At 40.1% G+C, this 16372-nt stretch overlaps 1 protein-coding gene across 1 annotated transcript in view; it reads right to left on the bottom strand.

Annotated features, from left to right (window-relative positions):
• Nucleotides 1-16372, bottom strand: part of FBLN7 (fibulin 7) — a 698570-nt gene that overhangs the window by 346116 nt on the left and 336082 nt on the right. The window contains exon 2 of the mRNA XM_069235079.1: nt 15803-15962. Within this exon, the coding sequence (XP_069091180.1) occupies nt 15803-15962 (160 nt within the window). The remainder of the gene's footprint in view (nt 1-15802; nt 15963-16372) is intronic.

Genomic DNA, 16372 nt, shown 5'->3' with positions numbered 1-16372 from the left:
TACACGTATCCAGAACTCAGCATCACGACTCATCCTCGACCTCCCCCGACACGAACACATCTCTCCACACCTCAAATCCCTCCAGTGGCTCCCCATTGACAAAAGGATCACCTTCAAGATCCTCATCCTCGCACACAAATCACTCCACAACACAGGCCCTGCCTACCTCAACGAGAGTCACCTTCCACACCCCCACACGAAACGTCCGCTCAGCTGACCTCTCTCACGCCTCTGTCCCCCGCATCAAACACACCACCACCGGGGGTAGATCCTTCTCCTACCTTGCACCCAAAACCTGAAACGCCCTCACAACCCACCTTCGCAAGACCCAAAACCTACTTCTTTTCAGGAAGGGCCTCAAAACCTGGCTTTTCGAACAGTGAACCTCCCAGCCCATTTCCCTCCCCCTGTTCCCCCCCCAAGCGCCTTGAGACCCTCATGGGTGAGTAGCGCGCTTTATAAATCTCTTTGATTGATATATATAGATCTACCTCTATATATATATATATATATATATATATATATATATCTATCTACATAGATATATCTATAGATATATCCATGTACATAGATATATCTATAGATATATCCATGTACATAGATATATCTATCTACATAGATATATATATATAGATCTATATATAGATCTATTTTTTTTTAGTTGTTGTATGGTTTCCTTGGGGGCCAAAATGGCCCCCAGGGAAACCCTACAACATCTAAAAAAAAATATTGCCCCCACAGGTGGTCACCCTGCCCACGGGCGACCCCCTGTCATTTTATTTTATTTTTTATTTTTAAATTGTATTTTTGGGAAAAAAAATAAAATTTCCCGATCGCGCCCCCCCAGGGGGCACCTACCTTTTTTTAAATAAAAATTATGCCCGGGGGGGGGGGCGGCCCGTTTTCCGAGGGGGCCGCCCCCCCAAAGTGAAATCCCTGGCGTCTAGTGGTGTTTCCCAGCCCCCGATCGCAGCTGTGCTGCGATCGGGGGCCAGGAAACAGTTTCAGAAGGCCTCGTAAGAAAGGGGAGACTCTCCCCTTTCTTACGATCGGGGGCCAGGAAACAGTTTCAGAAGGCCTCGTAAGAAAGGGGAGAGTCTCCACTTTCTTACGAGGCCTTTTGAAAGTGTTTCCTGGCCCCCGATCGCAGCTGTGCTGCGATCGGGGGGCCAGGAAACCTGAAAGTGTATTGCTGTCACAGAGACGGAGTTGCTAAAGCAGCTACCTCTCTGTGAGAGCAATGTTTCCTCTGTCTCCCTGCCTGCATCTCCACGGGCAGACAGACAGAGGAAACCTTCACTCCCATGCACTGCTAACTAGCCCACAAATTACAGCACTCCTGACATCTTTGATAACATCATTGATAATATCTATGCAATATTTGTAGTAAAATATTTATTGAAAAAACTGTGCATGGCGTGGGCACAAGTTATAGTTACCTTAGGACACGAGTTATAGTTACTTGAGGTAACTCTAAGTATAACTGGTAAATTTCTATGGTTTGGTACGTTTAAAATGTAAGCCTAACTATAATGCCCTTGTAACCTTTGTTTTTCTCAGTAATGCTGATGGCCTCAACTGAGCTTCCAGTGATATCAAAATACTTCCAGGATTTTCTTAGGCATATACAGGGCTATACATATATGTTACTTAGTGGCAGTCGGCACTAGGTAGTTTTAGTAAGGACCTAGTTTCTATATAAAAAGTGTTTTTTTACTTGCCTATATCTTTGGCGCCGCTTGACGAATCTTCACAAAACTTTCAAAAATATTTGCCAGTCACGTCAGCTGCTGTCTGGAAAGGTTCGTGGTGATCCATCCAGGGAGGGCAAGAAAAAGGGGGGTCCCAAAACATGTTTTCCTCATTCACTTTTCCATAGGGATTTTGAACTGCGATAGCGCCTAAACTACGGGATGGAATTACACCAATTTTGGCAAAAACGTTGATCGAGACAGTGACCTTTTTTGTTTTGGTGTAAATTTGTTCAGTAGTTTTTGAGAAATTAAAGTGAAAACAAATTTGTATATATTGGTACGTGAAGTAGTCACAACCCCTCCCGATCTTGTGCTGAGATCTGATTGGCTGACAACACTTCAATGGATCCCCCCGGGGTAAAAAGCATTTTTTTTATTTTTACGTCTGGAGTTGCGCTGAATCTGCCTTATCCGCCCAAAAAATATTTTTAAATGAAGCATGGGCTCCGCCTGCCTGGCTCCCTGCGACCCAGGAATCACCACCTCCTTGGGGCTTTGTAATTAGTTAGGCTGGTAGGGCCGCGTGGCCCCACGTTTCCCCCGGGATCACCACCTCCCCAGGGCATTGATATATCCTGTGTGGGGGTCGTGTGAGTCCCCCACTGCCGTGGGGATCACTACCTCCCGGGCATTCTTTATACTCTGTGCAGGGGGCTGTGCGCCCCTCCCACAGCCCTGGGGATCACCACCTACCCAGGGCTTTCTTTATATTATGTGCGGGGGCTGCTCAGCCCCCACCCCCCACAGCCCCGGGGATCACCACCTCTCCAGGGCTACAATAAAAAAGTGATGGGGGTCCATTTCGGACCTCGGTTAGCCCAGGAGACTACCACTTCCCCGGGGCGATGGCTACACTGGGGGGGCCCACACAGCCCCCCTCGAGGAGCCACTGATGGCCCTGGGGACCGCCACCCCCCAGGGGCCGGCTACCACTATGTCCCAGGGTGACCACCCCCAGGACATAGCTGCAGCTACTGGTGACCACCTCCAGCTTATACATAAGTCACCAGTAGGTGGTTATAGTTAGAATCATGTTTCCATAGAAAAAGCGTTTTTTGACTTGCCTATATAATGGGCACAGTTTGACGAATCTTCACAAAATGTACACGAAAAGTGCCAGGTGATTCTTGTTGTACATGGAAAGTTTTGAGGTGATCCAGCAATCGGGGACCGAAAAAAAGAGGAGGTAAAAAAAAGTTGCATTTCCCATGTTAATTCCCGTAGGACCTTTAGACACGACTACAGCCCGAACTTCTCAACATAATTACACCAAAGTAGACAGAAAGCTAGCTGTCGGTACGCAGATTACACTTTTGGTTATTTGGTGTAAATCCATTCAATAGTTTACAAGGAATTATCCAAATTCTATATTTCTGGCCGCGAATAAATAGTGAATATTGGCAAATTTTCGCGAATGTGCACATGATTAGAAGCACTGTAATTGGCTGGCCAACACCTGACTAGAAAATTGTGGCTGCCATTTTATACTATGGGAGAGGGTCCCTGGGGCTGAAATTAGAAATGATAAGGGGTCAGGGTGGAGGTAACCTCACCCCAGGGGAGTGATACACGGGTGTTTTAGGCTCCAATTATGAGTTAAAATTGATTTCTTTCCACATGCGTGATTACTCTCGAATATCCTAGAATATTCAAGGACATTCTCGAATATTCGAGGATATTTGAGAATTTTCGAGGATATTTGAGAATTTTCGAGAATATGCAAAAAAAATGTTTCAACCATTCACTGACTCATTCATATACTAATTCATTCACTCATACATGCACTCAGAGACTGATGTGCCAACTCACCCACCCACTCAGATACTCATGCACCCGCTCAGACACACTCATAGATTTACACAGCACTTTCAGACCCACTCAGACACTCACACACCCACTAACAGATTCACTGACAGAGACAGGCCCTGTGGCCAACCCCTGTTATGCACGGGCAAAGGCCATGGCTAGGCCCCAAGGGATGGGGTCCCTGGGGCCAAAATCGAGCCGGGATGGAGAGGTCATGCAGACCCCCCCTATTGAAGGCCAGTCCCTGGGGGATGGGGTTCCCAGGGCTAAATTCAGCCCGGGCATGGGGGATACATCACCCCCTCTCCCCTTTAAATTACTATGACTATGCAAATCTCTTGTTGAATAAAAGAGTGCCTATGTGGTCAGCTACTGACACACCCAGGCAGACACTCACATACCCACTCACAGACCTAGTCTGACACTCACTCAGACACTAATGCACCCACTCACAGACCCACTCAGATATTCACAAATCCACTCACAGACCCACTCAGAAACCCATGCACTCACAAACAGATGCACTCAGAGACTCATGTACCTACTCACACACCCACTCACAGACCCACTCAGAGACTCATGCACGCACTAACAGACCCACTCAAAGTCTCACACATCCACTCACGGACCCATTCAGACTCTCACACACCCACTTACAGACCCACACGGACACTCACACATCCACTCACAGAGACACTCTCACATGCACTCTCACACCCAGAGACACACTCTCACACCTACTCTCACACCCAGAGACACCCTCTCACACCTATTCTCACTCCCAGTGAGACAGGCCCTATGGACAACTCCTGCTGTATACGACCAATGGGCATGCACTTCGCAGGGTTGGGTGGTTATGGGGGTTGGCCAGAGGGCCTGGCCGGAGGCTATCAACCCCTGCCGTGCACAGCCAAAGACTGTGAGCAGTGCGGGGTTGGGTGGTTATAAGGGGTTAGCCCCAGGGCCTGGCGGCAATACTTTGGATTAATGTATAGTAATGAAAATTACTTTACATTAAAAAAACAATAGAGATTCACTGAAAAAAACAAATGTTACAGGGATGTTATAGTTAGGAAATTTAAAAAAACATGGAAATTCACTTACAAAACCAAAGACTCACACAAAACCAGAGAAATTAAGCAGTTATAGTTATAGTTATTCCAAGTAACTATAACTTGTGGTCTAAGGTAACTATAACTTGCTCCCTCACCATGCACTGCTCATTACCACAAACATAAAAGCACTCATAACAACTTTTATAATGTCAATAAAAATATCAATGAAACATTATCAGTCAAATTATTGAAGAAAAAATTGTGCGTAGTAGGGGTGCGAGTTATAGTTACCTTAGGGCTCAAGTTATAGTTATTTGAAATAACTATAATTATAACGTAATTTCTCTGGCTTTTCTGCAGGTAAATTCAGCACCTAACTGTAATCTTTGTTTTTTTTAAGTGATGATATATATATATGTGTATATATATATATATATATATATATATATATATATATACACACACACACACACATTTTTTAATACTTTCAACATACTATATTGAAACTATTATTTTTTTTAGAGCATTTCACTATTTACTAATTTAATATTTTAAATAAATTACTTATTCAATATGTATTAATAAAACAATAATTTTATATTTTTTGGTGATATTCTGTTCCACAATATTTTTGTAGTTTAAATATAAAATATGTACACTTAATATATTTGTATAGAATATTTTTGAATGTTATTTGTGTACCTCAATATTGTTGCTGTCAACATCCTGTCAAACAACTGGAGTTTCAGCAGGTCTCTCCACACAGATGCTGTGTGCCATTCGACCTTAAGCATTTCATCGTTTGCTATTCTGGGACTGCAGCTCTGGTGTCCTTCATGAGCAGATCATATTTGGACAGCTATGAGTATAAATGTCATCCTGTCCTGTTACAGTTTTGTTGTGATGTGCTTTATATAGCATGCACAAAGGTAGGACAGCACACTGTTGCTAACTCAAATATGTCACCAGTTTCCAGGAGTACTTATGTAAATGTTTGTCAGTTCCTTAAAAGTGGAAATCAGTCACCTGGTGAGTTTAGAAACTTGTAAGTGAAATGTCCATGTTTTTCTAAAACTGGCCATATGACCATAAAGTTCAACACATCATCAGCCGGTCAATCATGATGTCCAGATTGTGAAAACAAAGTTATTATTTAGAGCACCTAAGTACCACCTTGAACTGCAAACAAAAAATCAGTTTCAGTGAGGAGAAACTTGAATATGTGAGGAAGTAATACAAATCAAGTTTCACAGAAGTATTTCTGAAAAAGATTACCATACCATGACAGCAGTTGGTGGTTCTCGTGTCTTGGGTGTACCTCAGTTGCCCTCAGGTGGCTCAGACTGTTCACATGCGTCAGCACAGAGTGGTCGCTTGGTTCAGGCTGATTTTAGTCAGCCACCTGCATCATAGGCAACAGGTGAGCCTGGTCAGGTGAGGAGGGAAGGATAACAGTCAAGCAGGAGCTGGGGGTGCAACAGTGCTTGTACTGAGGATAGCGGTGTTGGGGGAGATTACTGTTTCTCTACACAAGGTCACATGAAAGGCGACCACAGACTGAATTATCATCCCAGTATTGAGTCAAAAAGGCGCAGGGGCTAAAAGGGTCTTCTTGCTTCTGCCCTCAGAAAATCTCTTGTTTTTGTTGCACACTGCAATCCCATTCTGTCAGTAGTATTTAAATACCAGTTGACTACCAGTTGGTGATTTTATAACCAAATCCTGGAAAAACCTGGAAACACCTTAAAAGCTGGAAATCTAAGGATCTAATTAGCCGATGATTCTCTCTTTATTCTTTTCTGTGTTTACCGTTTTATGTTTTGGGTAAGCTTTATTTGTGCATTTTATACGTCCTGTCTTGTTTTGACTGATTGTGTGATTGACCTAGAGGTCACAAAAAAAGCTGGCAAAATAATCTGTAATTATGCCTGAAGGGAGTTCAGGTAATGGGTGCATAATGCAAATGGATCATGGTGACTCACCAATACAATCAAGTATTGGCTGCCAAAACAATAAAACAAATCTCAATCAGAGATTGCTTCAAGAAGAATTTCTCCACCACAGAATCTACCAGTATAGTAAATGTGCCTTACGGCAAGCATCCCCTCCAATGAACATAAATCTTTCATCCTCTGATTTGAGTGTTGCTAACACAAAATTTGTTTGACTACTGCACTCGCCCCCCTCATAATATAAATTTTCAAAATTTCCTATAATCAGCACCATAACAGAAAGTGCTCACTCATTTATCTGTAATCCAGATTAAGACTCAATGTACAGTATTGACCCCCTGATAGAAATGACTGGGAGGATGAGGACTCAATTGAAAAGTTTCCATGCTGTTCAAAAGATGATCAAATACCTCACAACCTTCTTGCATACTCACTGGACTACTCATATTGTTACTAGAACTTTTCGGTCTAGATGCTCTACCCACCTCAGAAATGGAGTCTAGTTTCCAAGTGCACAAAAATAAACAACTCAGTTAATATTAGGATGGACCAAGAGGTCCTAAAAGATTCATCTACTCACTCTGTGTATTCAGTATTGCAAGCAATAGGAGTGATCACTACAAGTCTTTCAACAATGGGAGATTCTATTGATGCTAAGGCATCAAGCTATGTGGAACAAATTTCCTTGTTGAAATACTTAAGAGTTGAGCTTCAAAATGTGAGTGAACTTCAAGTAAGCCCTTTAAACAGCTAAAATCTGTAGAAAAACAGGAACTATACTTATCTCATCATCTGTCAAGACTTGATGACATTTTTCACTGGCTGCAACTATTACCTGGTAAGTTACAGATGATCAAGCTGGATTCAGCACAGATAAATCCTGATGATAGAAGCAAGGAATCTAATACAGCTATATGTCTGAAAACTGCTAAAATTAATACAAATTGGGAACAATGGTGTTAAAAACTCAGTTTATGACGCTCTTGGTAACCTAGATACAGATATTTGTTAGCCAATCCAGGTAGAAGAAACTGAGGCTGAATCAATACAGAAACAGCAAGAGAACAATGTATCTCCAACTGATATCTTACAGAGTGAGCCATTAGATGAAATTTAACCCTGCTTCAGTAAATGCTGTCTAAGAAAGCTAAGAAGATGAAACAAAAATGTCAAATCTCAAAGATCCTCTTACAGTACAGACGGATCATAATCTAATTAAAAATAATATATATTTTTTCCTATCTTTAATCATAAAGATGGTCCCGAAAAGATTAGGGAAATGGCTCCCACCAACTAATCTGAGCTCAAGAATAAAGTGGATGATAAACTGAGTAGTCTAATAAAAACACCTTAAATGATGAAGCCGTCCTGAACATCTTTAATAATCAGAGACACTGAGATGTCCCATACTGCACTTACCCTGGTTGCTGATGGAGCTGTTAGTTCATCTAATCCCCTGAATGGCCAGTACCAAGGAAACCTACAGTACACGAATATCAAAAAAACCATAGCTGATGGCTTTGTAACTCTCGCCAAAAATGTATCAAGTACAACAGTGGGGAACCTTAAAGGATACAACCAATTATCACCAAACCTTTACAGTTCTTCACAGTGTCATCAAACACCAAAAGCCAATGATGGAACAATTAACCGAAGTCCCTCCCCACCGAAGCAGTTATCAGATACTTCAGCAAGAGGATTACAACTATCATCTATTTTCTCCCTTATACGTCCTTATAATGCTACAATACGGACCTTATTGCTCTCAATTTTACACCAGAACACATTTCACAAGATTCATTTAACATCCTTAACAGACAAAAGGTTTTAAAAATACTATCAATTTCCAGAACTGCAAGACCTGTCTTCCTCAGATTTAGTAGTTATAAGGTTTGCTCAAAATTACAGCTCCAAAAATGAAATCTTTAGGATAATTTGGTCAACGGAAGCTATTGTAAGAAAAATAATGGGGAGGGAAACCGAATTAGCCTCCTGGGGTATCCTACTGTCAAATTCATCCAAACGAAAATATTCTCATATATTCCAAAAACAATTTAGGGAACATGGCAGACTGATCAATAAAATAAGCCACTTTCAAGAGCCATCCAGTGCTTCACATAACTTGAACCTAGCAATTAACATTTTGTTAAACATCTGACATCTAAACATCAGGTTACCGTTACAAATTCATTGGCTCAGAATCCCACTCAAAACTTGGCAGCACCTATTTACACCTAACCAAAAAGATGATAGGGCTTCTTTCAAAAATGGCATGTTACTTATCTGCTCTTGGAGCATGGCAGGCATTCAAAGACATTTAAGGTACAGTAACAATGATCTGATCAATTGTCTAGACTCATATCAAATAGTCTGCCTGCAGGAAACATGGCACACAGAACCCTTCAATTGATCAATTTTCTTTTTGATTCAAAATTCATGCAAAGGAGAGTTCCATGGGTCACCTGGCCCAAGGATTGATAACTTTAATACATAACAGCATAAATTTGAAAAACACACCCATTAACTCTAAATCAGACTTCATCCTAACAACTCAAGCTGGGTCGGAAAGGGCAAGATCACTTTTAATATTAATGTTTACTTCCCTCCATAATGAATGAAGAGCAAATCAAGTATCTGAGTGGTACTCGATGAATTGGAGTCCATCCTTGATCACAATTCTTACCACATGATTATTATCACTAGACATTTTTACAATAACTTATTATATAATTATTGGGTGTGTCACAATCCCCTCTTGCATCCTCTGTACTGTGGTTTGATACACAGGGCTCATGTGTTTTTCCCTTGCGGCACTTCATGGCATCCTGCAACACCAGGATAAACACCCTTTAGAGCCCATGGTCCCTACCAGGGCACATGAATCCATTAGAACATTCTGGTACCGTTGTTCAAGTAGTTTTTGGGTTTGCACACTTGGGAGGAATTAAAATGTTTCCTTTTTATTGGTGCCAACTGCCATGACCTATTGACTCCACCTACTGTTTATTGATTCCACCTGCTTCTGTTTATTGGTTCCAACTGCCATGACCTGTTGACTCCACCCGCTAATGTTACTTGATCCCACCTGCTTCTGTTTATTGGTATCCACTGCCATGACCTACTGTTGCCACCTGCTAATCGTAATTGATTCCACCTGCTTCTGTTTATTGGTTCCAACTGCCAAGACCTATTGACTCCACCTGCTAGTGTTAACTGATTGCACCTGCTTGCACCAAAGGTCAAAACCATTAGGTTGACAGGTGTTCTCTCCCAAGTTTGGACCGTCGGCAATTACGGTAAGGTTATTTAACCATTGAGGTGATTTAAGATCAGACTCTTTGCTACTATTTAGGTGTGCCCCGACAACGAGGTTGAGTTAATGTATTTTTGTCTTTTGAACTTGCCGCGTTACGATCATTTAAGCACGGGCTTTGTGATATTGACTAATTCATAACATCAACTTTCAACTCTAAAGCGTAACTCTACCTAGGAATTACAGCTAACATAACTTGTTAATATTTTTTAATATTTACTTCATTCAGTGTCGTTTTTGAGTCCCAGGAACGTGTTACCCAAGGGGTCCTTCCTCAATTTAGGGATGGTAAGCCCATTTACAAGCATGTGGTTTGGACCTATCACATGTTTTATTTTATTTTCATTTTATCTATTCACTGACCACTAACCACTTTATGGGTTTTTGTTCTGGTGTTTTTGTCTGTCTATGTGCTTATATTCTAGGGTGACCTGTTGTAACCAGTATACTTAAATGTAAGTTAATGGTTTTTCTACCCCACCAGTGGTGGCTATTTTCAATATATATATATTTTTGTGAAGAGGTGATTCTTCTTTTTTGGTCCTGATGAAGCGTCAATGGATCCGTATGGACCAACAGACGCGAAACATGTTGACCTGTTCCTAAAGACTCTACTATAATCCTGAGTCCCTAGCATTACGCAAAAGTCTTTGAGCATTACACTCTATATATGACTTTTGATTCTCTGTTTTAATCTTGGTCTTCATCTCCGCTTTACTGATTAAAATACTGATGTTTATAGGAAGATGAATAACCAATTTTAACTATACTTTTTGACCTCTCCCTGTTTTTTTTTGCATTGGTGCTTGAATATCAGTACCTCTGACTGCATAACAATCTGCTCAAGATGGTCTAGAGCCCCCCGTTAGGGGTGCCCGCCAGGCATTGCAGCGCCAGCTTGGTGTGGAGCAATTCCCAATGATGATACTAGTCATCCATTGTGATGCTTGAGGGCTCTTGCTCCTGAGACCAGTGGTTCCCAAGGATAATCCATAAGCTTTTGGAACAGTGTACTTTATATATTTCACGTTCTCTCCCAAGGCCTGTTGGAACCTTCCTGCCTCCCGTGTGAATCACATGCCTTTCAGGAGTCAGCCACAGAGTATTTAAGCTGCACCCGAAACTCAAGTCAGTGCTTGACCTCGTTCCTGTCCTGAGCAAGCATCATCCCTGCACTCACTTCCTGAATCGATCAGATTCCTCCAGCTCTCTAGTCTTCCTCAACTCAAGCTTCCTGCATCTCCTGTGATCGTGACGCCAACAACTCTTTCATTGTCTTTGCTTACAATGTGACGATTCCTCTCCTCTTTGGCTCCCTGCCCAATAGCTACAAAAACTTCCTCTGGATTCCAGTTTTAAGCAGAAGAGACAAGGCTAAGTACTTGATCACAGGTTAGTGTGCACTAATCCTTCAATTAATCTAAGACTATCTATAGACTGAGTTCTGAATAGAGAAAGCTTGCTTTCTGGAAATCGGATACAACGTTTGTTTCAATAGCTTTAGCACTCTGAACTGAACTCCTTTTTAAAGTGGGCACTCCATACTTGAATTATTTTAGAACTGAAATCTGCCCACCAGTAATTCTTGACGAATTGTTGTAATAGGAACAAGAAAGGATTTATTAGAGCACACTATATATGTATATAAACTTGTGCAGAGAACTGAATGTACAATGAATCGTGGGAGTGCCAGAAACTCCAAACTTGAATCTTTATTTGTACCTGCTCTCATGCAGTACTTGTAGTGAAGCATGTAAGTGTACAATGTTGAGAATAACTACATATTCTTTGTATGCTGAGAATTGTTGCTAAACTATTCTTTATTCTTGTTATTTCCAGTGCACTACATCCATACCAACACAAAAGGTCTAGGGAGTGCAAAACCTTGTACACAGTGTTGTAGAGCAGGACCTGTGCCACAAGCCTATCTTTTCTCATTTTGTCCCAACCCCCTTCCCCTCGAAAGCAGTGTATGACTTAAGGATTTAGGGTTTTTTGTTCATGGGCTGCCCTCCGGGGGGATAACAAGTCCAGCATCGCCTCTGCGGTTGGAACCAGGTGAGTGCGTGATAGGAGGGCTCGCACTGCAGTTGATTCAGCTGAAGTATAAAGTAACATCCCAGCCACTACCACAACCAGTTGGTGGGATAACACTAAACCAAAAAGTTATGTAATATGGAAGTTATTTTTGGATCTTGGCTTTTGAACTCTGAATGGGAGATTTTCTTCAGATCACCAGCAGAATCCACTTTTATTTCAACTAACTCAAAAAGTATCAAAGATTTTACTTTATTGTACCTTGCCTCCTTTACGTTATGTGAAGTCTATCAAATTTTAAAAGGAAAGAAAGTTCTCACAATCCACAATAAATAACTTTATAGGTTAGTTATGATGCATGGAAGCGTGATGTTTGCATTTGGATAAAAATGCCTATTAAATAAATTCAAAAATAATTAAAGGGCTCTGAGCAATAAATTGTTGCTTTTAGGCAAACAAAATTGTCTAACTTCTTCCGTGGCTTCACAGATGCGTCCACCCTCAATTCCCAGTTGGTGTAGGTATTGGGACAATTTTTTACAGGTAAATTTTATTTCAGTTCTTCAAAATCGACAAAGAGTAATCTTTTATTCTAGATGTAGGTTTCACTCTGATTACACCTAAATGAAAACATCAAAAACAGCTTTGAAGACTGCCAAAAACTTAAACTACCCCTTGGAGAAATATAAAGATGAAGAATGATAGAAAGCACTATAGATGTGAAATTCAAAAAAGTAATCGAAGGGTCCATATGATGCTCTGTTAAAACTATATTAATCTATCAAAACTGGCAACATTAAACTATTTTGGTCCCTACTAGTGAGTGGTGCTGGATCTCACAGATGTGGCAATGATCATTTTATTCCATGCAAGTCATGGAAATTATATGTTGACAGTCTTTATGTCAGCAGCAGTTTTGCGTCATATGAATCTCTTATTTCAAACACTGATTTATGGATGTCCAAGGAAGAAAGAGAGTCTTTAATAAAAAAAAAAAAATAGGGCTTATCTAAAGCGTCTGGGCCAAATTGTATAACACTAGATATGATTAAAGCATACGCTTTACTGTGGAGGAAGTTGTGTTACGCCCCTTGAGCACAGGTCCTGGAATCAGGCACTTTCTTGTCTTCATGGAAAGAAGCTGTTATTCATCCACTACACAAGAAAGGCTCAAAGAAGGATGTGAATAATTATCAGCTCATTGCTGTTTTTGATTATAAGCTTTTCACAAAATTTACAACAGAAAATGTTTACATGCATGCATCAATGTAATATCTATTTCCCAATCTGGTTTCAGCCCTGGAGGCACAGTGGTTGATAATATTATTGCTCTGAAACTATTAGTAAATAAAACCCCAAAATTAATCTTAGTCTGTATCCTTGCTATGAAGATTACTCTTCTGCTTTTGATAAAGCTAGTTGGAGCAAACTTTGGGAAAAATATAGAAAGTTGGGAATGAATCGTACCCTACTACTCTTTACAATAATGCTGCTCGATGCTCCAGGTTAAGTGAACAAATATATTTGTATCAGCAAATATTCTCAAAACAAGGTTGTACTCTTGCTCCGCTGCCCTTTTCATTGAACGCTGCTGATTTGTCATCATTTTTAAACCATAGCAAAGCTCTTTCCCCTAGCATAGAAGGAAAGGCAATCAGCTATCTGGCCTATACATACGATAAAATCATGTTCTCTTTAACTCCATCAGATTTACAAACACAGTTATCAAATTTATAGAAATTAAATTTATGAAATGATTTAAAAGTCAACATGTGAAAATTTAAAATAATGGTATTTGGTAAATCTCACTATCTACTAAACTGATATATATAGGAGGCCAGGCTCTCAAGGAAATTACAGCATATGGGGTTTTTAGCCTAACAATAGACAATAAGCTAAAATGGATGAATCACATCAAAAATTTGAAATCTAAGGCCCAGGTTACCACAGAGGCTGTCAAAAGATTTTCGAACGTCCATGGGGTGTGCACACAATTATTCAAGCGTTAAAGATATTAGAATCAAAACTAGTTCCCTCTTTACTATGTGAATCAATAATTGTTTCCGCAAAGTATTATCAAAATACACATATGTAAATAAAATATTAGATTTCTGTTAAATGAACTTTCTTCTATCCCATGAAGAAAAATAAGATTCATTTTCAGACACTTTGCTATCAAGATAAATTATATTTGTGATTGCATGGGGGCAAAGGAAGATTTCCTGAGATCTTTGATACATAAACAATTGGCAACTACAGGTTATAACACCTCAGGCCTGAATCTTGTTGAGATCAACTGGATAATTGCGGAAACCAAATCATCCTACCTAATTGATCTTTTAAAATATGCTTTGTTCTCAGCTAAGAGGCTATAAAAGTGTATTATTAGGAAAAATGTGAGAGCTGTAAACCTGTCTACAGCAGGGAACTACAGACATGCATTACACCATCAACTCTTATTCCAGAATAAAACAAGAATACTGAATGCATATTATTTTGCCAGGTTGTAAAGTAAAGTATTTAAGATTTTGTCTTATGCTTATACCCCTATGTCAATTCAAAGGCTCTTGGAATCCAAATTGTTTGCCATAAAAGCTTTGTTGTCTATGGTGGTTATAAGGAAGGATATTCATAGAACATAATATTTCCTTATGTCCGGCACTACTTGATCTAAGGAGGAAATACTTCAAGCCTATATTTATCATGTTCAATTGTAGAACTATCAGGGATACTATTGCTTACTTTTGTTCTGCTAACTATGCTCAATCATTTGGGAAATTAACTACATTTTTAGATCTTCCATATCACCACCTCATTGAAACGTGATTTAGTGAATTAGAAATATTAGAAATTTTTATTAGGTTGATTGATGTGAAGTTTTTTGTTGTAAAGAATATTTTAATATTTTTATACAATAAAGATATATGCATACATACACAGAAGCATCTCTTCTGGTCTTGTATTAACATTGTAGTAAAGTCACAATGGACCCTAGTGCAAGAAAGGAAATAGTCCCCCCTAGAGCAGGTATTCCTAACCTGCAGTCTGTGGAACGCTCAGGGTCCCCAAAACCAACTCAGGGGTCTGGGACAATTTCGAAAATTAAAGAATACAAAAATGAATAAAGTATATATAAATAAAGAAGTAAACTTAAGAATATTAAAATGTTCTGTAAATATGAACAATATTGAAACTGGAGACTAAACATTTAGTTGGTATCCTATGCTTAATTTGTTGGACCAGCGCAATGACAGCAGAGAGAATATAGTGACGATGGGACGATGTGTGGCCTCAATAGATGCACTAAGAGAGAAGAGAGAATGCATTGGGAGCAAAAAAGGCAAAGTAATATCCTAGAGTTTAGCAGATTTCTTTATATTTGAGATTTAAAACTAAATGTTGAAATACTTCAACCTCCCACATAATAAATAAAATTCAGATTTCTCTATGATTGATTGTGAATTAATTAAAATATTTCAATATTTGTGTATTTGCTAGATATACACGTGTTTCTGGGCTCTCTTCTGAGGTTCAAATTGTAAACATTGTTTAAACCAGAAGTCCGGGGCTTCAATAATGTGTCAGAGGGGGTTCTCGGATTCCAGTACTGGTACAGTGAGGATCCACAGAAGTCAAAAGTTTAAGTTTAAGAAACTCCGCACTGAAGCCTCATTGGACAGTAATAGACTAAAAGACAGTGATAATTCAGAATCAGTGATCTCCTCATACACTAGAGTCACAGAACCGCTCCAACTATTGCACCAGTGGTGGCTACACTTCTCTCACAGAATGTTATGCACACAAGACTCTATCAAGATTATTCCACCTCCTTTTCAATGGACACGAAAAACAGAACCATGCAAAATAGTGGATGAGTGTGCTTACCTGTTGGTGGTTCAGGGACTGCCTTAGCCACAGAGTTCTGTATGGTTGCTAGGCGGTTCTTCATAATGCGGATTCCTTCTGCAAACCGAGTTTCTTGCCCTTTCAAGAACTGCTGCATTTGGCGGATAGCAGCCAGGAGTTGTTGTTTGTTGAGGCAGTTCTGTGTAAAAAAAAAACAGTTATTTCAACATTAGTTGGACTTCTGCTGTTTCACTAAGCTCAGGACGGGTTTTGCAGACACTGCTTCAAATTTTGCTTTTCTGAAATGCATCGGGCAGAATAGTGACCATGCTGACCCCTCAAGTTCTCCTTTTGTGGCACTGATTGCGAGGTTGTTGGAATTCAGATGGTCTTTACTGCATCAATCAAATACGAGTACCATGGGGTGAGGTTTTTTCCGGGTGCTGGAAATGACTGCTACTCAAAGTTTTGCCGCATATGGTATTTATCTCCATGTTTTGTTTTTTATCAGTCCTTTCCCTCTGATAGATTTTGTTACTTTTTATCTAGTAAACCTTGTCAGGGAAAAACAGCGGGTGATCATTATCGAACAATATGGATTTTCAATAA

The sequence above is a fragment of the Pleurodeles waltl genome, chromosome 5, assembly GCF_031143425.1.
Source record: "Pleurodeles waltl isolate 20211129_DDA chromosome 5, aPleWal1.hap1.20221129, whole genome shotgun sequence".
NCBI lineage: Eukaryota > Metazoa > Chordata > Amphibia > Caudata > Salamandridae > Pleurodeles > Pleurodeles waltl.
The sequence above is the reverse complement of the archived record's forward strand: the minus strand, read 5'-3'. Positions and strand labels throughout refer to the sequence as shown.